Source organism: Amblyomma maculatum, chromosome 6 (genome assembly GCF_055883805.1).
Source record: "Amblyomma maculatum isolate TAMU_Amacu chromosome 6, ASM5588380v1, whole genome shotgun sequence".
Classification (NCBI taxonomy): Eukaryota; Metazoa; Arthropoda; class Arachnida; order Ixodida; family Ixodidae; genus Amblyomma; species Amblyomma maculatum.
The window spans coordinates 188,351,159-188,375,312 of record NC_139349.1 but is presented as its reverse complement, the minus strand read 5'-3'; the positions used below and the strand labels follow the sequence as shown (position 1 = coordinate 188,375,312).

Genomic DNA, 24,154 nt, shown 5'->3' with positions numbered 1-24,154 from the left:
TCATCAGCCTGATTATACCCATTGCAGGGCGAAGGCCTCTCCCATATTTCTCCACTTAACCCGGTTCTGTGCTAGCTGCATCCACTTGACCCCTGCGAACTTCTTAATCTCATCCGCCCACCTAACCTTCTGCCGCCCCCTGCTACGCTTTCCTTCCCTTGGAATCCAGTTTGTTACCCTTAGCGACCATCGATTATCCTCTCTTCGCACTACATGTCCTGCCCATGTCCATTTCTTCTTAATTTCTACTAGAATGTCGGTAACTTGAGATATTTCTTTGACCCACTCTGCACGCTTTCTATCTCTTAATGTTACCCCTACCATTTTTCGTTCCATAGCCCTCTGGGTTGTCCTCAACTTAAGTAGAACTCTCTTGGTTAGCCTCCACGTTTCAGCCCCATAGGTGAGTGCAGGCAAGATGCAACTGTTGTATACTTTCCTCTTGAGCAATACCGGTAAGCTGCTAGTCATAATCTGCGAGTGCTTGCCAAATGCGCTCCATCCCAATCGTATTCTTCTTGTTATTTCCTTTTCGTGGTCCGGATCTGCGGTTACTACCTGTCCTAAGTAGACATATTCGCCTACTACTTCCAGTATTTCGCTACCTAATGTAAACTGCTGTTCCTTCCCGAGGCTGTTGAACATTACCTTAGTCTTCTGCATATTGATTTTCAAGCCTACCTTTCTACTTTTCTTGTCTAGGTCATCAATCATTATTTGCAGTTCATCCCCCGAGTTGCTTAGCAAGGCAATGTCATCAGCAAATCGCAGATTACTGAGGTATTCTCCATCTACCCTTATCCCTAACTGCTCCCATTCCAAGTTCTGAATACTTCCTCTAAACAAGCTGTGAATAGTACTGGGGAGATTGTGTCTCCTTGCCTAACACCTTTCTTTATGGGAATTTTGTTACTTTCTTTATGCAGAACTATGGTTGCTGTGCAGCCACTATATATATCTTCCAGCACTTTCACGTACGGCTCGTCTACCCCCTGATTTCGCAATGCCTGCATCACCGCCGGGGTTTCAACTGAGTCAAATGCTTTTTCGTAATCAATGAATGCTCTGTATAAGGGCTGGTTATATTCCGAGCATTTTTCTATCACCTGATTGATGGTATGGATATGATCGATAGTGGAGTACCGTTTCCGAAACCCTGCTTGATCCTTTGCTTGATTGCAGTCTAAGGTTGTCCTGATTCTATTAGCGATTACCTTAGTAAATACCTTATACGTAACAGACAGTAAGCTGATTGGTCTGTAATTTTTAAGGTCCTTAGAGTCCCCTTTCTTGTGAATGAGGATAATGTTTGCATTCTTCCATGGTTTCGGTACCGTCGATGACACCAGACACTGCGTATACATGGTGGCCAGTTTTTCTAGCACGATATCCCCCCTGTCCTTCAGCAAATCTGTAGTTATCTGATCCTCTCCAGCCGATTTCCCCCTTTTCATAGTTTCTAGTGCTTTCTTGACCTCGTCCTTCGTCACTGGTGGAACGTCTGACTGTTTTCCCCTACCGCCAATCTCATTACGGTCCTGACTGCTTTGGCTACTGTAGAGATCTGTATAGAACACCTCGGCTACTTTGACTATCTTTTCCATATTAGTGATCACGTTGCCCGCCTTGTCCCTTATCGCATACATCTGGTTTTTGCCTATGCCCAATTTCTTCTTTACCGCTTTAAGGCTTCCCCCGTTCTTTACAGCATGCTCAATTTTCTCCATGTTATACTTCCTTATGTCGGCCACCTTGCGCTTATTGATTAGCTTTGATATCTCGGCCAACTCGATCTTGTCTGTTGGATTGGAGAAAGCGACAACGTCATCTAAGTAGCATAAGCACGCTGTCCACTTGAAGCCACGGAGAAGCGAGTCCATCATGCGCTCGAAGGTCGCAGGAGCGTTAGAGAGGCCAAATGGCATGACCTTGAATTGGTATAGTCCGTCGAGGTGACAAATGCGGTTTTCTCTCGATCCCGTTCGTCGACAGCTATTTGCCAGTAGCCGGAATGCATGTCGATCGAGGAAAAATAGCTGGCACCATGCAAGCAGTCGAGGGCGTCGTCAATTCTCGGGAGCGGATAAACATCTTTTTTAGTGATCTGATTGCGGTGGCGGTAATCTACACAGAATCTCCAAGTTTCTTTTTGACTAAAACGACAGGAGACGCCCAGGGACTGCAGGAAGGCTCAATAATATTATTTGTCAACATCTTGTCGACCTCCTTCTGTATCACGTGGCGCTCAGCAAGAGAGACTCGATAAGGCCTTCTGTGAATAGGGCTGGCATCACCAGTATTTATGCGATGGGTAATGACAGATGTCTGGGCCAAAGGTCGGTCGGCAAAATCAAAAATGTCCTTGTACGAAAGCAAAAGGACGGAGAGAGCACTGGCTTGCTGAGGTGTCAAATCCGGTGCTATCATGGGAGTAAAAAGGGTCGAACGAGAAGCTGATACAGGGGGTTCAGACAGAGGCACAGGCTTGAGGGCAGAAACTTCGCAGTCAGCCAACGGAAGCAAGTCAGCGAGTGCAATGCCATGGGGCAAAACTTGGACAGAGCGGCTAAAGTTAAGGACGGGAAGATAGGTTCTGTTATCCGTGACGGCCAGGACAGTGTGAGGGAGTATGACGTTACGGTGGAGAACAACATCGGTGATTGGACAAGTGACGTATGTACCATCAGGAATAGCAGGAAACGGGGCCAAAGGAACATACATGGCAGCTTCGGGCAGTAGGCGAACAAACTCGATGGAGCAGAGGCGTAGCTTGATATCTGTGCGGTCGGAGCAGAAAGGCAGGTCTAAGCGAAGGAGGCCACTTGAACAATCAATCAGGGCAGAGTGCGCCGTTAAAAAGTCGATGCCGAGGATCACATCGTGAGGGCAGCGGTCGATTACAGTGAAGAGCACAGGGGTAGTTCGACCACAAATGCTCCCGCGCGCAGTGCAAAGTCCCCCGACGGCAGCGACGCCTCCATCGGCGACAACGAACGGCTGATGAAGAGGCGGGTGTGACAACTTTTTTGGGACGGCGGCGAAACGAAGAGCTGAGGACGGAAATTTGGGCACCAGTGTCAATGAGGGCGGTAACAGGCACACCATCTACACAGATATCTAGAAGATTGCGGCGATGAGCGAGAGTCAGCAGAGGATTTTCGGGCCGGGTCGTCAATGCAGCTTCACCTCCGGGAGCTGCATTAATCAGTTTTCCGGGAGCAGGGCAGAGAAGTGAGGGGACGAGGAATGGTGAGGTAAGGGCGAGCGGGAACGGCGGGTCTGGGGAGACGGCGATCGGCTGGACATGCGCGGGGATGGCGGGTTAAAGTCACGAGAGGGCGTATCACGGAGAGAGGTTGGGTGTGGTCCGTAGGTGGTGCTGCGATCATGATAGTAGCGAGGTCGAGGTGGCGGAACCCAACGGCTGCGGCAATGGCGAGAAATGTGGCAGGCACGTGAGCAGTTGAAGCAGATGGGTCGGTTGTCCAAGGTCCGCCATTCTTCTGGGTTGCGGTAGCGTCGGGTAGATTCGGGGTATCGCGTCGGGAAGGGCGCAGTCGGAGCCGCAGCAGCTACCACCGGAGTGGTGGGCTGGACAGATGGCTGTGCGGACGGCTGACCAGAGCTGAGGCTTACGCTCACATTAAGGCCCACATTCGCGAATTCTTGGCGAACGACAGCTTGGATCAGTGCTATAGTAGCATCCGCCGGCTGAGGTGTGAATGCGACGGGGGCCATTGCCTCCAGCTCTCTGCGAACGGTCCTGGTCAAGTTTGGCTCATGGGACGGCTGCTGCAGTGTTGGCAGATCTTCACACGAAGACGTAGCAACTGTGTTTGGCAAGCGGTCGAAGCGGGGAGCAATACGACGATGTTTAGCTTGCTCAAACCGCCGACATACCTAGAGGACGGAGTCGACCGTCGTACAATCTTTGCAAAATAGAAGGTTAAAAGCGTCGTCAGCAATGCCCTTTAAGATGTGGCCCACCTTGTCACACTCGGGCATGGCGCTGTTCACTTTGCGGCATAGAGCTAGTACGTCTTGTATGTACGACAGATATGATTCGGTCGACGACTGTGCTCGCGATGCCAGGTCCTTTTTAGCGCCAAGCTTGCGTCCGATTGGCTTGCCAAAGAGATCTCGAAGCTTCTCTTTGCACATGTCCCAGGATGTTAGATCTTCTTCGTGCATCTCGAACCAGACGCGCGCCGTACCAGCCAGGTAGAAAATGACATTTGCAAGCATCAACGTTGCGTCCCATCGGTTGTGCTTACTGACTCGTTCGTACATAGCGAGCCAGTCTTCGACGTCGATGTCATCGGTGCCGCAAAAGGTTCCCGGATCACGAGGCTGCGCAACGACGACAGTGGGCGCTGGTTGTGCCGCTGTAGAGGTAGCTGTGTCGGACTGCATAGTGCTAGCCCCAAGTTGGCGGCCGCTACGGAGATCCAGCTTGTGGTATTGGTGTCTAACCCAGCAGCTCCACCAAGATGTTACGAGGCACGTCGAGATATTAGGAGGCGATGATACGTCGTAGCCGCAACAGTTCACCGTCAGGGACACACTCACAGGCGAACCAGACGTAGCTGCAGCGTCGTCTTTCTCTACTAGCCCAGCACTTCGTCATCGTCTCTTTCACTGCGTACCGTAACAATATAAATATTAATACAAACAAGTTAACATGTGCCAAAAAAACAAATTTTCAAAGGTAAAATCTCGGTGACACGAGTTCGGTGGATACGAATTTGTGAAATTCCCCGGCCAGAGTGAATTGTGTACAATGTGCAAAATTTCGGATGGTCCGAACACTTTCCTGTGCCACTGGGGATGATAAGAACGTGCGAACTGCGACCGCAACCTTGAGCACTACGCATTGCCCCACATTGTTGGCTCCGCGATAGCCAGCCGCGCTGTATGTACGCATCATGAGCAGTTCGCGCGTAACGCGCAGTCTGCACCTCGGTGACGTCTCGATTTTCTGTCGGGCTCATGCCGTGAAAAGCTTTCAGCGGCGTGTGGCCCACAAACCGCAAATGTCGCCACCGCAGTAGCTGGCGGCGGCATAAGTGGCGGGCACGCACAGACCGGGAGGTGGTTAGCTCGAAACCCACCGCCGGACACCCACCGGTAAAAATGGGTACAAGCGTCCCCCGGCCTGGCGCTCGGCTTTTCTAGGGGGTGTGCGTTTGGGAGAAGCTCCATAAACCCCGCTGCGCGCCGCTCCTCGTCAAGGCCGAGTGGTTTGGGCGCCCGTCTCGACTGCGGGAGGTGGCCAGTTCGAAACCCACCGCCGGACACCCACCGGTAAAATGGGTACAAGCGTCCCCCGGCCCAGCGCCCGGCTCTCTCAGGGGTGTGCGTTTGGAAGAGGCTCTGCTAACCCTGCTGTGCTCCTTGGAGGGCTTAAAGTTTCGAACAACTAATGACCTGCAAAGGTCGGGTTCTCACAGGTCGGATTTCCACCATGGCTGTAGCATGGCTGTAGGGCTAAAAGAAAAAAAAACTGGGTGTGGGCAGCAGTCACAAGGGTTTCCAGCACTAAAAAAAAAAAAGCTGATCGCGATCCGCGATCAGCTTGCGGAGCCGCGCGGCCCGCATGTCGCCATCTCCAGTCATGCTGTACGCGCCGCTGCCCAAGACCAGCTGTCGCCGAACTGTCCCCTCTCATTCCTTCCCCATTGGCTTGAAAACATCAAGCGGCAAACGGCCGAGGGTGATGCTATCGTCTTCGGGGAAGGCACACTTTCGAGTGCGTGGTGCAGAGTTCGATATATCGAACGACTGGTGAAATTGAGTTCGATATATGACGCGGCTTTCCTATGCTTTTATATGGGATTTACAAGGGGATATTCCGCGAGTTCGATATAACCAAAATTCAATATATCCGGGTTCGACTGTGCAAACTTGTGTGCAATTCTAGTTTTTGCAAATACCATTCCTGTAATAAGCAAGATGAGCAATGTTTGCTTTTTATTCTTTTCTTTTTTTTTCTTTTTTGTTCCCCATCAGATATTCGATATTCGAACGCTTTGTTTCCCATATTCCTATTCGAATAGCTTTTCTTCAGCTCTCATACTTACATGGCTCGTTACAGCTGTGAGAAAATTACGGACACTTTGGCGACTAAAGTGGTGAAAGACGAAAGCCTGAGTGCCGCATTCTGCTACACATTTGTTGTGAATATGGCAGTGAATGGTGCTTTGAGTAAAGAGAGTGACTACTGTTTCACATTCCTCCCTTCCTTTTACAGCATGGTACATGTGTACGCAGAGAATTGTGACAGATACTGTGCCTTTTCTATCCTGTAGAAAGAGATAGAGTAGAACTTTTTATTTAAACCAGCGGATGAAAGAGCTCCAGCCCTCTGTCACTTGGGATGGATGGCGGTGCCCCGCCTTGGACGCAGGCAGGCAGACGTTGGCCAACGGCGTCCTAGGCCACAATTTATACAGTATTGTGATCGTTCTCTTGCGAGCACATGGCTCCCCAGGAGCGGGTGTGGAAATGTCCCTGTCTGAAGGCGACGCCAGGCGACAGCCTGCCTGCAATTTAGGGTAGGGGCTGGCGGAGCAGCCACCTGCCTACTCAGTTGATAGTGCTGTAGAATTTCAGTGTAACATTTGGCACACTCTACGCTCCCCGCTCTTTGCCGTCAGCTTGGTGGTAGAGCCCACGAGCCATGGCATGGGCGGATTCGTTGCCGGCAACGCCAGTGTGCGCCGGAGTCCAAATCAGTTGTACAGTTCGCAAGATTGGTATAATATTCGATTCGCCTGCTGGGGGCAATCAACCCACGACTGTAATTTCATATAGCAGTTTTGCTGTCCCAGACCACGAAACACGTCTGGGTGATCGGCCTACCCAACCCACCGAAGGGACCCTCCGGCAGCATCTACAAAGGCTACTTCCTCCGGCGGCTAAATTTCCTGCTGAGCATTTGAGCTCTCTTTTCCGACGCTCCTTATGTGAATCAATTTCAAACACTGCTGATGCCTAAAAATCTGGGTCTGTTTCTGTTTGCTGTGTGGTGTGAAGTTCGAGGAAGCGGCAAATGAAATGGCGCACGGACGCCTGGATCAGACGCCCGATGCGGTCAGCTTCATATATGCATTAATCACCTTGTGACGCCATTACCTGTCGTGACGGTACAAAGTGCGCCCCTTGTCGAACACAACCAGCCTTTCATTGAACGCATTAAAGTTCGCCGGCGTTCTATAATTCGTCTACAGGAAAAGAAAGCGCAGTATCTGTCACTCGGAGAATCTCGCTATCATTCTCACTGTAGACAAGGGGAATTATGAAGTTTACCAGCGTATATTGTGGGGCCAGTTGGTCAGACATGGTTCAGCGAAAAACGTAGCGTTAAGACAGGACTAGAGAATTATGAAAAGTGTTTCACGATCCGGGGCGTGGCGCAGTGTTAAAGCACTGGGCTAGGGATTTAAGATGTGGAGGTTCGATTCCCTAGTGGGAAACAAGGTTTATTTATTTTTTAAGTACCAAAGCCGCCGAAAAAGCAGGAAACTTTTGCTGACGACAATAATGAGCCATAAAATTTCCAATATTCGCACGCCCTAACAGAGGTGCCTAACAGAAGGCCTCTCTTTTCATACGGGAGGGTGATATCAGAATCAGCGTGCCAGGACCCTTGCATTCCCGTGAATTGGTTAAAGCAGGGCCATATGTTAAGTGGTAGCCTATGCTGTGACATCATATCCATCCTGATCAGAATACACTCACCCAATACGAGGAGGGCATGTGAGTGCTCGATGTGCTCCTGCAGGGCCAGCCGGCTGTGGAAGCGGCTTGTGCAGTTTCCCATGGGACAGCCGTACACGAGCCGCTCCTGCTGCTGTTCAGCCCCACCATGCTTCTTCAAGTGGACATACAGGCTGGACTTGGCCGCAAACCGTGACTGGCACCCTGCACACCATCCAATTTTTTTGCATGGGGACCAGAAGATGCCCCCTTCTCACCTGGCTGGGTGCAGGCAAAGGGGCGTCCCCCCGAGTGCACCACCAGGTGGCCGCGCAGGTGTTCGGGCCGCATGAAAGCCTTGCCACAGCCAGGCTCAGGGCAGGCGTAGCGCCGGTCGCCAGTGTGCTTGCGCATGTGTCGCGTCAGCTTGCTGGCACTGGCAAAGGTCCATGAGCACGCCTGCAATCAATATTGTCTCTTTTGCAGAAAGTGTGAGCACACTGGCTGGAAACATCCCTGTATACAGTCAAGTTCATTACATCCAGGTTTTTGTAGCACAGTACAGCATCAACTTTCACGGCCCTGCCCGTTCATATAATCCAGATGTCGTATGACCAAAAATCCTGCAAAGCTGATGCGTTCTCATTACGAACATTCCTGCTACTCTTTCTGCCAAAATTAATTGTTTCCCCATGCATTAGGAAAGTGCCCATATTATGTATTTTCAGCACTTGGTTTCCTTCAAAAATAAGGAGGTACGAAAATTAAGTAACTTTATAAACATATCTTAAAGCAGTACAAGCATCAAACAGCGCGTATATTGCCACGTGGGCTCCGCGTCTTGATGCCAAAAAAATTGGCTGTGGTTTAGCTTCGGTTAAAGCGATAGCTGAAGCATGGGGACGCAGAAATGATGCCATCAGCGCTGTCGTTGCTCCAACCTTGCAGCATCGTCTTAGCGCCGTTCTGCAAGACGCCATTCTCTTCTTCGCAAACTTTCAGCTCGCAATGCAATGTCCTCCGGGTAGCCAGCGACCATGTGTCTCGCGACGCATTAAGCTACTTCCCACGTCAGCTAAGCTTTGACCTTGACGGTGGGAACATAGCTACCCAAAGTGATTGTGGCTTTCCCTGCCGCTGTAGTGCAGTGGCTAAGATGTCCGGCTACTGTGCCAGAGTACTCTAGTTCAATCCTGACCATCAGCGGCTGCGTTTCAATGGAGGTGAAACAAAGAGGCTGTGCGATGTCAGTGCACATTAAAGGTGCCCATTAAAGGTATGGTTAAAATTACTCTGTAGCCTTCCACTACGGCTCCTCTTTCTCTTTGTCTACCTTCACTCCCACCTTTCTACCTTTCTCCCTTACAGCATGCTTCAGGTGTCCACGGAAACAAGGAAACAAGTGTGACAGACACTGCACCTTTCCTGTGAACCAATTAAGTTCCAACTAGCCTCTGAAGAAGGTCATCACGAGTGAAACTATCGCCTCAAAAGTGCACCGTCCCTGTACTGGTGAGGCCTGCATGCACCGTCTGCAGGCGTCACATACCCCTTAAAGGAGCCCCGAGACGTTTTTTAAACATATTGTTTTTCCTCTTGGTTACGTAGATAGAATTATAGTGACACTATTACTGGCGATCATTTTGTGTATTATGAAGTATTTCATATTTTTATCCACTCGAGAAAACGAGAAAATGAGTCACAAAAGTGTTTGTTATCCTCCAGCACTGATGGAATCAATTCCAAAGTTTTAAAAAACACTAAACAAGCTTGCAGCCTTATTTTATCCCTAATTTTTCAGCAGTCCTTCGATTCCAGCTATATCCCTCTTGACTGGCGTATTGGGAAGGTCATTCCAGTCTTCCAAGAAAGGTGACTGATCATCCCCAGGTAAATACCAACCGATTTCATTAACTAGCGTGTGCTCTTAACTCATGGGACAGGTCATTTACTCCCATGTCGCTTCCTTTCTGTCATCTGTTGACTTCTTTCACCCAAACCAGCATGGCTTCCGTAGAGGACATTCATGTGAAACACAACTTGTTCACTTCCTTCATGACATTCATTCTAATCTTAACATCCCTACTGTTTCCATATTTCTAGATTTCGAGAAAGCATTTAACAAAGTACCTCACTCCCGCCTTCTGCTTAAACTATCTCGGTTAAACCTTCATCTACCAGTTGGCTTTTTAACCTACCGCATGCAATTTCTCTTTGCCAATACCCATTGTTCTTCCTTTTCACGTGTTCATTCAGGTGTGCCCCAAGTCACTGTCCTTGGCCCCTTACTCTAATTTAAATTATCATATTCCTGTCAGCGCCTATTCCCAATGATAGCCCGCTATCGATGCTTTCACGATTCCAATTTTTCCGCTTTCGAAGCACTCCTTGACAAGAGGCGTTATCCAAGGGAAATTAAAGAAACCCTACTTTCAGTTTTGTTTTTGATTTAATTTTTCCGCCATGTTGCGGCCATCCAGATGGCCTCCGGAGTCAGGTGATCTGCGCTCCTTGTTTACATCATGGCATCGACGTCACGCGCTCCCGCTGCGCGGAAATGGGCGTTTCACGTTTCCGCGGAAGTTGACGCATCGGAGAGCTTGTTTTTGGATGCGAACAGCAGCAGTGATGACTCGGAATCTGACGAATTCAGCACTTCAGACTTTAGCACCGACAGCGAAACTACGTCAAAGCGACCCGGAACATCGAAAGCCATGCCCCGATAAGTGTCACCCGATGGTCAAATTTTCCCGCTTTCGAAGCGCTTCTTGATGAGCGGAGTCATTCAGTGGGAAATAGAAGCATAGATGAACCCTTCTTTCAGTTTTGCTTTTGGTTTTATTTCATCCACCGTGCCGCACCCATTCAGATGGTCTCTGGAGTCAGGTGGTCTGCGCTCCTTGTTCACATCATGACGTCGACGTCACGTGCTCCCGCTGCGCGGAAACGGGCGTTTCACGTTTCCGCGGAAGTTGACGCATCGGAGAGCTTGTTTTTGGATGCGAACAGCAGCAGTGATGACTCGGAAGACGAATTCAGCTCTTCAGAGTATAGCACTGACAGGGTAACTACATCAAACCGACCAAGAACGTGGACAGCTATGCCTCGATAAGCTTCGCGTTCGCTCCCCAAAAATTTCCTCTTTTGCTGTGCGCTGATCGAAAAAGATCGCTGTTTTGAAGGTCACAGCTGTTATCTGCAGGGTGACGACTTTTTGTGCTGCTCTGTGCCTGCTGCGTTGTGTTGCACATGTCAATTGTGGTGCCGAAGGCCCAGTCAGGTGACTTGTACGTCACCTTTAGCCTCGGTCCCACGGCAAAAAAAATTGTATTTTTGCTACAAACTGCAATAAACAATAGTATTACTTGCCGCCAGCATCGCAGGGAGTCTTGTTTTCCGCTAGAGGACGGCCAGGGGTCGACCTCGGCGTAGTTGACATCGACTACTATTTTCTTTCCTAACTCAGCGAATACACATGCACACACAGCTCACGGAAAGCTAGAATTTGCTGCAATGTTGCATTGGTCTCTGTTGTAGAAAGCGTATATTTTGAAAATTTTTTTCTTATTTATATCAAGAAACTTTGATACTTTTGTTTGTTTTTTTTAACTACAATTTTTTGCTGATAGTTCTTTTTTTGATCACTTATAAAATAAATATATGGATTCTCACTAATACCCATTGTGAAGAGAAATTCCTCCTCTACAATTTGATACCAGACACTCCTGTACCAAGCAAGTTTTCTTAAAGGAAAAAAAAATAATGACAGCACCCAAAAACGACCCCTTTTCCCATGGACAGGAAAGTGTTAACAATCTCCCTTCTTCAGTATCTTCTACCATCCGTCTTTTCGCTGACTGTGCACTTTACCACGCTGTAACTAACTTGTCCAATCCTTCTGCCCTCCAGAATGGTCTAATTCGCATACAGCATTGGTGCGCTATGTGGCTGATGTCGCTGAATACTTCTAAAACTTTCCAGATTTCTTTCCACCGCCACCGATACTACACTCCCCCTACTTATAAAATTAACAATAGTACTATTGCTTCAACCAATTCGTTCAAATACCTTGCTGTTCACCTCACTAATGATTTAACATGGTCTTGCCATGTAAACCACATAATTAACTCCTCAAATCGAACTGTTGGATACCTCCGCCGTAACCTGCCAATGGCACCTTCTTGTGTAAAACTACTAGCTTACAAAACCCTTGTGCGACCTCAACTCAAATATGCCAGTGCTATCTTCGATCCACACCATTCTAACCTTACTAAAGCTCTTGAATCTGTTCAAAACCGTGCCACCCGTTTCATTCTTTCAAACTACTCGTACACTTCCAGCCTCACCACCATGAAATCTTAGTTACAACTTCCTGCTCTCGCTTATTGTCTCCAAATTTCACGCCTCTGCCTTTATCATACGTTTTTTTTATGCATCACCTCGTCACAGTCAACTCATCCAACCAGTGCATCGAATACCTTGTAGAGGCCATCCTAACAGCGTCATTCCACCACATGCCCGCACAGCTATGTTTCGTGAATTATTCTTCGTGCGCACCGCTATGACTAGAATGGCCTTCCCAGCCATCTAGCACTCGTCGGTGATCCTGTACGCTTCAAGGCTGCCATTGGGGAAGCTGTCTCAACATAACCATGTGCAACACAAGCCTGTCACCATTTATTGTCGTACACAAGGGGGCCCTTGAGGTATAAATAAATAAATAATATAATAAAATAAAATTGCCAAAATTAGTTTAAACCGCAGGGTCTCCCCTAAGAGAGCCCTAACTTTGAACTTTTTTTTAAGCAGGTTTAAGTTAATTTATGGCTATTTATGTATACTGTAATAAAGTGTTCGGTGCTCTATACGATGATTCGCGTTGTTCAACCCAATTACTGGTAAGCAGACAAGCCTTCACACATGAGAAAATAAGTGAATGTAATATTTTTGTCTTGTTTTCTTTTTTTTTTTTTTCCACTATTCCAGATATACTGATAATCGGTTATAACCATTGGATTTTCCGGTTTTCTCAATATTGTTATAAGTGGACTGCACTGTGTTCCCATTGCTTTAGCATAGTTTCTCAAGATGAAGAGAGAAAGTTTAAGTAAGAACGGTCACTCTCTTTTCTACAGAATGCAAGATGAAATGTGGAGAATGACTCTCACTGGGCAGGCGTAGGGTCGCTCGCCCGTGTGCTGTCGCAGGTGCAGCCGCAGCTTGCAGGCCCTGGCAAAGGAGCGGCCGCACGAGGGGCAGCAGAGCTCCTCGGGCCGGTGCTGGTGGACACGCACGTGTAAGGCCAGCGTGTTGGCCGAGTAGTATGCCTTGCCACACCCAGACCAGGGGCACCTGCACCTCACAAAGATGCTACATGGTGAGCTCAAAAGAGGCACTTTGTAAAGGAGTGGCTGCAACACTGCATCACAGTACGGGTCATGAAACATCAAATCTGCACACACAAAGGGAATGCAAATCTAACCGAACATTCCCAAATATCAATGCAGGTAATTTAAACTAAAACAAATGCTTTTTTTCTGCACACTGCAGCTCAACAACTGCACTGCAACTGCTGTTCTCACTAATCATGTAAGGCCGTACATCATCAAATAACAAAAAGGGAGCCCCACAGTGGCAAGCTTGTTGTGTACAGCTATACCTCGATGTAACAAACTTTAATGCAAAGAAATTCTCAATTAACCAAGTATTTCAGTTTTCATAACATCTCGTGTCCACAGAACACCACATATTTTTAGCCTCAGTACAACAAAGTAATAGTAGCGAAATTTCGTTGCTTCCTCGAAATGAACCAGCAGAAAAATTGTGCCGCAAACGCAAAAGTGCTGAGCGCATATCAGAGCATGAAGGTCGAGGGTATGTGTGAAGCGCTGCATGGCCGATGTGATGTGGGTGGTGGTATACTGCCTGCTGTGCCATCTGGGGCATAGTGTTGAGGGAAGCCAGTAGGCGGTATGAGCGTCTAGACGCAGCTCGGGCAAAATGTTGCAACAGGTCACAATCCTGCCCAAAAGGGGCACCGAATGCGGTGCAGTACTCTTGTGCTCCGATTATCATGTTTACCCATAAATCTTGGAAAAAGCTGGAAGGGTAGGCACACCCGTCAGCCTGACAACCTCATTTTCCACGCTGTGCGCACACGCAAATTCACAAAGAATTTAATTTCAAGCTTGTGATGCAAAGTGAAGAGCATCCTAAAATGAGCTTCAGTTCATCGGGCAGGGTATTCCCCACGATGGGTGGCAATGGTTTCGCCGCCCATCTCTCAGGCTGACCACCCACCTCTCCCACCATTCGCCCACCACTGTCCATCTCTCAGGCTTTGTGGGACAACTCTCTGCAACTGATGTGACCAGTCACACCATCTGAGACACTGCAGCGCACATCACCAGACTTTTATTTTGGGACGGTGTCACACCAACGCCTACCGTAAAAACCGGACTATGGGTCGGACTGGAATATAGGTCGACCCCCTAACTGACCAATTCTAAAAATGAAAAAAATCTTTTTCAATGGCAAAAGTACCGAAAGACACCCTTATCTTGAAACAAATGTGACTCAACCGGTTGCACAGTGGTGACAGTATTTTCACTTTAATGCTGCTCGTATGTATACCCGGCCTATTTTTCAACAGTATCGCGCGACCATTGACCCGCGCGTTTGTCAGCACCTTATCATCATGGCACGGAGCAGCAAAAGAAGCGAGAGTAAGCGCACGTGTACACATGCGCGTACCTCGTTTATTTCACCACTCAGCACCAATAATAAGGCGCTGACAAGCACGCGGGTCGATGGTCGGCCGATACTATTGAAAAATTGGTCAGGCGTACGGTACACAAAAAAGACACGAAGCGCGCAAGCGTTGGTTTACTCAGGGTCATCAGAGTAGTCCAAACTCTAGTCGAATGACAAGTGCTTGTCACTGCCCACGTCCCACAGAGCATCATCCTCTGTGCCGTGCAGCGCGTTGCTGATGCTGCATTTTCTAAATGCCTTTAGCACCATCTCTTCAGGCAGAGATTTCCACGCCGACGACACCCAACCACAGACAGTCACAAGCGGTGGACGTCGCAGGCGGCCGATAGGGGTGGTCGGGTTGTCGCCCAGCATCCATTCATTATAGAGCTCGCGCACTCTATCTTTAAAAGGCTTGTTTAGCACAACGTCTAGTGGCTGCAGCACAGACGTCAGCCCACCAGGTATGACCACGAAATCAGTCTTGCCACCGCACAGGGCCCGTTTTACGTCGGCTGTGAGGTGGCCTAGAAACGAGTCGAAAACGAGCATGTTCGCTCGCTCAAAGAGAGCACCAGGTCGCCGCTTCCAGATGAGCCGGATCCACTCCAGCATTAACGCTTCATTCATAAAGCCCTTTTCATTAGCCCGGACGATGACATCGCGTGGGAACTCCTCCTTCGGCAATTTTTTTCTCTTAAAAATGATGAAAGGGGGCAGCTTATTCCCATCGGCTGTGCACGCGAGCATCACAGTGAATCGCGAGTGCTCATTTCCCGTAGTTAGAAGCTTGATCTGCTTCGCCCCTTTCTCGTAAACAGTTTGGCTTGAGGACATATCGAACCACTTGGGTGCTTTGTCGGCGTTTCCAATCTGTCCCATCATGTACTCGCGTTGGTGCCGAAGCGCAATCACATAGCGCTGAAACTCGATGAGTTTGTGTTCACTCTTCGGGCAGTTTCTGGCACACAGAAGTACGGCGCTGTAGTGCAAAGCCCTTCCTCTTCATGAAGCGCCACACCCAGGATGGCGAGCCCTTGAACTGCGTCCTTGGGAGTCCCGAGGCACGCGCAATCTCTACCGCTTTCACGCGGATGCATTCGGCAGTCACAGGCAGCGACCTTGCACGCAGCTCCCGGATGAAATCCGCAACCTTGGCTTCTAGTTTCGGATACGGTGCAGTCCGCCCATGAAATGATGTTTTCTTCTGGTTGCTGCAAGTAGCAATACGCAGCTTCTGACTCCGCCAGTACCGAACGCTCTTTTCGGATACTCCAAATTCAAGCTGTGCCGCCAGGTTACCGTGAAGCTCCGTGTACTCAATCGCCTTTTTCTTGAAGGCGACGATGAATTGTCGTCGGCTTCCGCTCATTTTGAAGCAAAAAAGTCAAAAGCTGGCTTTTAGCAGAATAACTCTAGACTATGGTGGCTAGCTCCAGACATATATTATGCTGAGGCATGCAAAAGGAAAGAAAAATAAAGAGCCTCTGCCCGTGCCACAAAGTATAACGGGCTTGCTAGCTCCAGACAACGGAAACGCAAAATGGCGATGCCACGCCGCGCTACTGCTGATGGCGATGGTGATGGAGATGTGATGGAAGCTGTTGACTTCAGCCACCCATTGTTGCAAGACCTCCGTAGTTTTTCTGCCAATCACCGGTATATAAGACGAGGGTCGACCTTTCGGCACAATTTTTTTTTTTTTAAATCGACCTATATTCCGGTTTTTACGGTACTCATACTTTTCTCTCTTAACTCCATATGCTTCCTTCGAGTACTCCAACTTCATTGGACCAGTTGCGTCTTAAGGATGCTTCACCGCATGGGTTATAAACACATCCTACATTTATACACAATGAAAAGAGGAAGGCAACAGGGGAGGATCAGATAACTAAAGATTTGTTGAAGGATGGGGTTGGTATCTTGCTAGAAAAACAGGCCACCCTTGTGCCTGTTCCAGCATCCGTAAACGCTAGTTATGGCAGTCTTGGCCTCCACTGCGGCGTTATGGATTTCTGGACCTGCTCACGCCCTAAATAAATTTCACATACACCACCTCAAATTATGTTAGCACAAGCATATAAGCCATAACTGACCACCTCCTAGATTATCTTACGACAGGAAAGTGAGTCTATCGAAGAGGGCGGCGTAAGGAAGAAGTGCGCAGCAAAATATGCAATTGCAGAGCACATGCTGTCCACCAGCCACGAGATAGGCTGGGATGAAGCGGCAATCTTGCCGACCAAAAGAAACACATCGGCAAGACTACACTTAGAATCACTGGAATCGACGGCATTGGCCCGATAGAGTTGAAGTCTATATCTACAGTGATATCTGATTGTTTGGCCTATATTAAAAATCTTAAGCATATTCACAGGAGTGTTTCCACGAAAATTGGATAGCAAGAGTCACTCCAGTAAATAAAGGTGGGGGAACTGAGAACCTGGCAAATTATCGCCCTATATCCGTGCTCTCAATGCTATCAAAAATATTGCTCGTCTGCCCTTCTCTGTCCGTTGTGAAGTTTGCGCTGTTTTGCTCTGATTTGAAGGTGTCATTCATAGCTGACTAACATCATTTTTTGATAAGCACAACATTATTACAGAGAGTCAATAAGGTTTTCGAAAAGGAAAATCTACCGAGCAGGCTTTATTATACATTAAGGATAGAATAATTTCTAACATAGAGGATAGAAAATACACAGTGGGACTTTTGTTGGATATCAAAAAAGCATTCGATTCTATCCAGTACAGCATCTTACTAAAGAAATTATCTATGTATGGTGTACGCGGTATTGCTCTGCAACTTTTCTCTTCGTATCTTTATGATCGCTATCAGATTGTACGCATAAATGGCTCGAGTTCATAACAACTAAAACTAACTCAGGGTGTTCTGCAGGGATCTATATTGGGACTGTTGCTCTTCCTAACTTATATAAATGATACCGTAAAAATACCCGAATCGCCAGAAGTTATCATGTATGCAGATGATACTAAAATTTTTTTCGCATCACAGGATATAACAATACTGGAAACCAAAGTGAACAACTACCTTATGCACCTCTCCCGGTGGCTCGGGGAAGATATGCTAGAACTGAATTCAAAAAAGACAGTCTATATCGTATTTCGCTCAGTCAATAGACCATTACAGACTACAATAACACCCAAGTTTAATGATCAATGCCTTTCCTCGGCTAAAGAACAAAAATTACTAATTTCCAGGAAGAATTATCATGGACACCACACGTGAACCATTTAATATTGACCTCGCATGAACCGTTGGTTGCTCATACAAAGTAGCTCATATCACCTCCCTATGGATAAAGCAACTTTTGTATGATACACTTTTCTATTCAAAACTGTTCTATGGTATAATGGTGTGGGGAACCACAACATATACAGTCGAACCCGGATATATCAAACTCAAAGGGGACAGCGAAATAGTTTGATATATTGATAATTGTATGTACAGAAATCGGCTTGTGACGGCACTTACGATGCGAAAAAACGATACCGTATTTGTCGCGTAATCAACCCACTCGCATAAAGAACCCACCCTCCACTTTTGCGCCCGACAATTTGGGAAAAAGAAGTGTTAAGGCCAGCTCGCTCACATGCAAGCGATTGAGCAATCTCAGCGACGAGCGGCAGCGACAGAGCGAAAAATTTGTTGGAACTGCGTCCCTCGCCGCTCAAGCCACCGCGGCAGCTCAAAACAAGGTTTCTGTCACCGGCGCAGAAACCCAAGCGTTTTCGCTTGCATGTCGATTGCGCGCGCCACTCCATTTCAATCGTCTCATCCACAGCTCATATCTTGGCAGCGTGCCAAGAAGCTGGGCAGCAATAACCTCAGGGCGTTTATCTTTTGATAGCTCCTGCAGTGGCGGGGAGTGAACTTGGCAGAGTGCCCGTGATGGCTTGATTGCGCAAGCCTGGTTCGATTATCACACCGCGCTTGGGGATTTTCAAAGCAAGGTGATGTTGAAAATCCTCCAAGGTAGGGTGCAGCAGTATGTGGATCGGGAGCTTCCGGATGTGCAAGCTGGGTTTCGCAAGGGCAGAGGAACTAGAGACCAGATTGCCAACCTTCGCTGGATCATGAAAAAAGCAAGAGAGTTCTAGAAACCCATCTACTTCTGCTTTATAGATTATGCAAAAGCATTTGACTGCGTAGATCACAATCACAACAGATTGTGGCAAGCTCTCCAAGAGATGGGAGTTCCAATTCACCTCATCTGTCTTCTCAGGAACCTGTATGAAGGGCAAGAGGCCACAGACAGAACTAATCTATCAGACAGAACTGATAGAACAGACAGAAATAATGATTATCTTCACTGGCATATAACCGATTAAAGCTGTCACAATTTGCCCCCGAACTCCCATGAAGTTTCACTTTTGCATGTTCCAATGGCCAGAGACAATGTTGAAAGCACTTTCACTGTGTTTTATTAGTCTTTCCACGAAGCTTGAAGAAATATGCACTTGGGTGCTTCCTTGACAAACTAATCAGGTTTTGCCAATTAGGCAGTTTAGTTCAGTTCAGTTCAGTCGTGTCCGACTCTTCGTGACTCTATGGACCATATCTCGCCATGCTTTCCGGTCTCTCACTATCTTCCTAACATCACATAACTTCATCTGCAGCGCCTCAAGGATGCCATCTAACCACCGCGTTCGCTGCCTACCCCTTCTCCGGTGACCCTCAACCTTTCCAAACATCAAATCTTTCTCCAGCGACTCCTCTCTTCTCATCAGGTGACCAAAGTAGCTGAGCTTTATCTTTAGAATTTGACCCTCCAATGAGCAGTCTGGGTTTATGGTCGATAATGTCGACTGATTTGACCATCTGGCAGTTCAAGGAACTCGAGCCTCCGCCAGCACCACAATTCAAACGCGTCAATTCTTCGGCGGTCAGCCTTCTTCACAGTCCAACTCTCGCATCCATACATCACAACTGGAAAGACCATAGCACAAGTTATACGGATCTTGGTTGGCAGTCTAATGTCTTTGCTTTTTACTAGGCGGTCAAGGACCTGCCAATTAGGCAGGTGTCCACTAAATATTTATTTATTTCAATATGTAACTCAAATTGCAAATTATGCGTTATTTCACTGCCTAGGAAGGCACTGAAATGAGACAACTGGAGCACTGCACAGTGCAGCGGCCACCTGCGTTCGGGATGAAACGATTGCCTAACAACAAGGATTGGTGCTACGCATGTGGCAATATACGTATTTTTCTCTGTCATCTTTTTGCAAGAGACAATTTTTCAATATGACTGTGATGTTTGTGGTGTGCAGTGGAGCTTTGGAAATAATCGAGAAGAGCATTTTTGAAGCTACGATAAAAAAAATAATGAAGGTAAGTTGCCAGCAAAGTAAGGAGGAACCGTACCGCAAGCCGATTTGAAACGGTTCCTCCTATTGGCTCGGGTTCAATTCTAAGATGGCGGAAAAAATTTGGGTTTGGTTCCTGCTTTCAGTTCGCTTATGGTTGAACACCCTGGCCACACCCCATGACTAGCTCGTAGGCATTCATTACTGCAGTGGTTCGTTTTTCTGCCTCGAGGAACCCCAGAAGGCTTCAATGCATGCCTCATGCTGTGCTTCATAGACAGGTGTTGAGATCAGTCAGCACCATTTCTTATTTTTGTAAGCATCCGTTTTTATATTACTCCCCTCTAAACCCCCTGGATGTTCACCTGTAGGGAGCGTCCAGCTCCTGGTGTTCCCGCAGGTGGAGCTCCATCTTGCGCCGGGTGCCAAACACCCGCGGGCATCCTGGGCATGCAAAGTTGGGCCGCCCATGCAGCTTGAGGTGCGCACGCAGGTTGTACACTGTGGTGAAGCTCTGGCCACAGCCCTCAGCATCACACTGCACACACAGGACAGAGTGATAGGGCGGCACTTGCAACCGAAATCCGGTAAAACATAATCGGGACGAAAAATCCAAACAAGACAATGCGGTCTTTTATATTCAATTTCAATAGCTGGATCACAAACAATGCCTCGCTCCGTCGGAGATCTCTTCCTCCAAATTTGCCATAGGAAGGAAGTTATAAACTGGGCCGATTCGTTTCAGGTACGAGGGTCTTGCAGACCCGTACACTATGCAACCATAGTCTAAGCCCGAATGTGATAAATCTGCCAACATCATGTCCTATCAGATCCCCAGCGTTTATATGACAGCATTTTATGTATGTTCAAAGATCGGAAAGCTTTCTTTTTGAGTGCATTAATGTGAGGGAGGAAAGTCAGCTTCCTATCGAAAGTAAAGCCTAGAAGTTTATATTCATGTTTTACTCGTAGAGCAATGTCACTGAGATAGACTGTGGGATCTGTGTGCAAACCTCGTCTAAGTGAGAATAAAACAGCTACTGACGTGGATAACCTGAAGCCATTTCTATGTGCCCATGTTGCTAGTTTACTTACTGTGCAAGCAAAACTGTACCATGCTTTTTGCTTAAAGAGATACTGCATCAAATTTCAGGCAAACTACTTTATACTGCAATGAAAGCTGCAGTAGAATGTGTCGTCGGGCTAGTTGGTGGTACAATATTTCAGACCCCCCATGATAATTCCATGAAAAAAACACCCGCAAGACAGGGTATGGGACGATCGGAACTGACAACTGCTTTTATTGTAAAAGCACTGCACATATTTGAGCAAATTAACTAATAGAAGTGTATTTTTAAAGAGAGAATGGCTGTATCAGAGAATCTTCTGTTGTGCTGTACAACCATGAGGTAGCCTACCTCGATAACATGATCTAGGTTTCGAGTCTCGGTGTCTACTGATTGTCACTTGCTTATCTTTGGCTGCGCAGGTCTAAGTGTGCATTTTTGTAGTTCAAATATGTGCAGTGTTTGTCAGGATTCGTACAGATTCAAAACAGGCAAATTCAAGGATATTCAAGGAATTTCAAGGTCCAGTTGGAGTATTTTCAAAGACTCAACACAATGCTACATGCAAAAGTTTTCAATATCAGGTAGCAATTTTACTGAACAAACTCGAAAAAGAAACATTTCAAGGAACAGCTTGTACTGCACTGAGCCAACATAATAAAGCCAGTATTGCACTAAGCCAAAATAATTAAAAAATGTTCAGTCTTGAAAAACACCCTGCAATGCATTGCACCAATGTCGAAAAGCAATCCATTCTGCAAAAGTGCTAATGGCAACTTCAGGGGAGCTCCTGATGCTTTTCCTGAATCTTCTCGTTGAGGCTACACAGTTCCTCAGTCTTGTTTCGTGCAGCCTTCCTCGGGCTATTGGATCTGACAATTTACTTCACATCATTAGCTGCCTCTGCCTTTTCAGCATACGTATCTGCTGAAGCCGGTGTGAAGCCGGTGTGAAACCGGTGCAACAGCAAGCGGTACAAGCCGGTGAAATTGGTGTGCAACGAAGTTCAGGGGAACGTCTCCTGACCGGTAACTGCTGAGAAGTCTTCCCTCCTTGCAGAAGAACCATGGAAAAGCGCGCTCAAACAGGAGAGCAGACAGTCAACTCCCCACTTACTTGCTGTAACACCTGCCCTGTAGGCGTTGTGCATGGTGTGGAGGCCACAGGTCCCTATGTCCAGACGTTGAATTTCGCATGCTTGATGCAGGTGCTCTTGAAAATTCTTGAGTAACTTAAGGTTAACTTTGGGACCATGCATTGAAACCTGAAGAATTTTCTCAAGGGGAAAAGGCTCGAGCAGATTCAGCAGCTTTCCTTGGATGTCCTCGAATGTCGAGTGCCCCATAAACACCGAGGTATAGTACCTCCTTGCCGCCTTGTGAGACGAATTCCAAAACAGGATGTGAACATCCATTTGTTTCCGCTGGAGATAGTCGTTTGTGGATTCATCGAAGAGTTCCACGTAGTAATCACAATCTTTTATCTCCCGCTGCAAAGCAGATAAAAGGAAGGGCCTCAGACCATGGCACGTCATGTAGGCGCATTTTTGCTCTCCGCAAGAAAATGCTTTGGCCACGTCACTGTCCGGGAACATACGCTGGAATAGCTGCATACTTCAGATGATGACCGATACGAGAAATGCGATGTGACAACCTTCAAAGTCCACAGAATCTCTGCATTTGTCACCAGCTCGTGTGCCTTGCAAGCATCATCTAGCTTTCCCGATTGCGAAGGAGGCAGGACGGCTGACTGTTGGCTCGTACTCGTAAGGCCTGCATTTTGCCCGGTGCTCACTTGTCGTATCTGATGCAATTCAGTCTTTGTAAGCGTCGTTGTGAAGCAACATGCCTTGAAATTTGCATTTCCCAGACATTAGCTTTATAGTCGGTTGCTTCAGCTGCAACAAGTCGGGTGCAGAACCGACGTAAAAATACAATGCCATCAACCACCATAACAAAGCGCCAAAATCAAATTGGATTGAATTGGCTCAAGTTGGCTTCAGAGCGAGTGGCTCTAATGTGGTAACCGTCACGCAATGTTGGCTATAATAGCAAAAACTGATTTTTTACGCCTGAAATGCAGATACTGAAACAAATTATTGAAAATGCAAGTATTTTAACTGCGTTTTTTTCTGATTAATAACCATTTGCATGCAGTACGCTAGAATTCAAGGATTTTCAAGGAGCAGAAAAAATTCCAAGATATTCAAGGGCCTTGAAAATGAAATTTTCAAATTCAAGGGTTTTCAAGGTTTTCAAGGACCTGTGCGCACCCTGGAACTTTGTACAATAAAATCAGCTGTCAGTTGCACACATCCCGCACCCTGTCTTGTGTGTGTCTTTTTCGCGTAACTATCATGTCTGAAGCAATGAAAGCTGGCCTTCTTAAGACTTCTTGCACAAAGTCAGCAGAAAGCGCATATTTTTCCCTTTAACTGGTGCACCTAGGGGCGGTGCCTGCAGCTACTGCTCCTAAAAAGCTGCGACATCACGCGTTCCCCCTGACCCCATGCTCACGTGCTGCAGCTGCATGCACGGTTCACACTAATTAAGGCACAAGCTGAGTGTGCCGTCGCTTCCAGAGCCTTTTGAATTGAATGGCGGAGGGAGCACAAAAGTTTTACTCAAGGTTCAACATTAGTGCAATGCGGGCAAAGAGCATATATCACACATTTCCAAGCAGTGGCAAGCACCAAAGAACATAGATAGATCTGCGTGTCGCCACCTTAGAGAAAAATCTTTCATGTCTGATTTTTGACAAGATCATTTCCCCACAGCAACTGCGAAGCGAACTTTAGCGAGTTGATAATCCTAAGCATATATATATATATATATATATATATATATATATATATAAAAAACCTAATAAGGATTTAAGGGAAGTCTCGGTCCACAAGCCAACATGCGGCCACCCTTAAGGGGTACGCGACCTATGAAAACTGAAAAATCGCAAAACAGTCAATACTTGGAAAATAATATATTCTGGTAGTATCCCTTATAAACTACCCTTTCTGTAATTAATGCCCAACTCGTTGCAGAAATATTGTAAATTAATTATATAACAAGCGGCGGCAGCCGCGTAGACGCGAGCAAGCGACGAAAATTCCCAAACTTTGCGCGTGCGCCATTGCTTTCCCGCCAAACTGAGAGCCACCATCTTGGTCTTGTTTTGTTTGTGAATGAATTCTTGCACTTTCATTTGCCACTCACGGCGGCAGTGACGGCAGTGCGGTCAAAGCGTGGCTTGCTTCCTATTGGGAGCCTAGTGGCGGCTTTCAAGTTTCCCGAGCTTGAATTCAAGGCTG

The 24,154-nt window shown here is 47.3% G+C and overlaps 1 protein-coding gene across 1 annotated transcript in view; it reads right to left on the bottom strand.

Annotated features, from left to right (window-relative positions):
- Positions 1-24,154, bottom strand: part of LOC146187592 (uncharacterized) — a 74,652-nt gene that overhangs the window by 5,509 nt on the left and 44,989 nt on the right. The window contains exons 4-7 of the mRNA XM_084607750.1: positions 20,149-20,321; positions 12,867-13,050; positions 7,977-8,157; positions 7,741-7,923 (exon numbers count right to left, since the gene is read on the bottom strand). Of these exons, the coding sequence (XP_084463876.1) occupies positions 7,741-7,923; positions 7,977-8,157; positions 12,867-13,050; positions 20,149-20,321 (721 nt within the window). The remainder of the gene's footprint in view (positions 1-7,740; positions 7,924-7,976; positions 8,158-12,866; positions 13,051-20,148; positions 20,322-24,154) is intronic.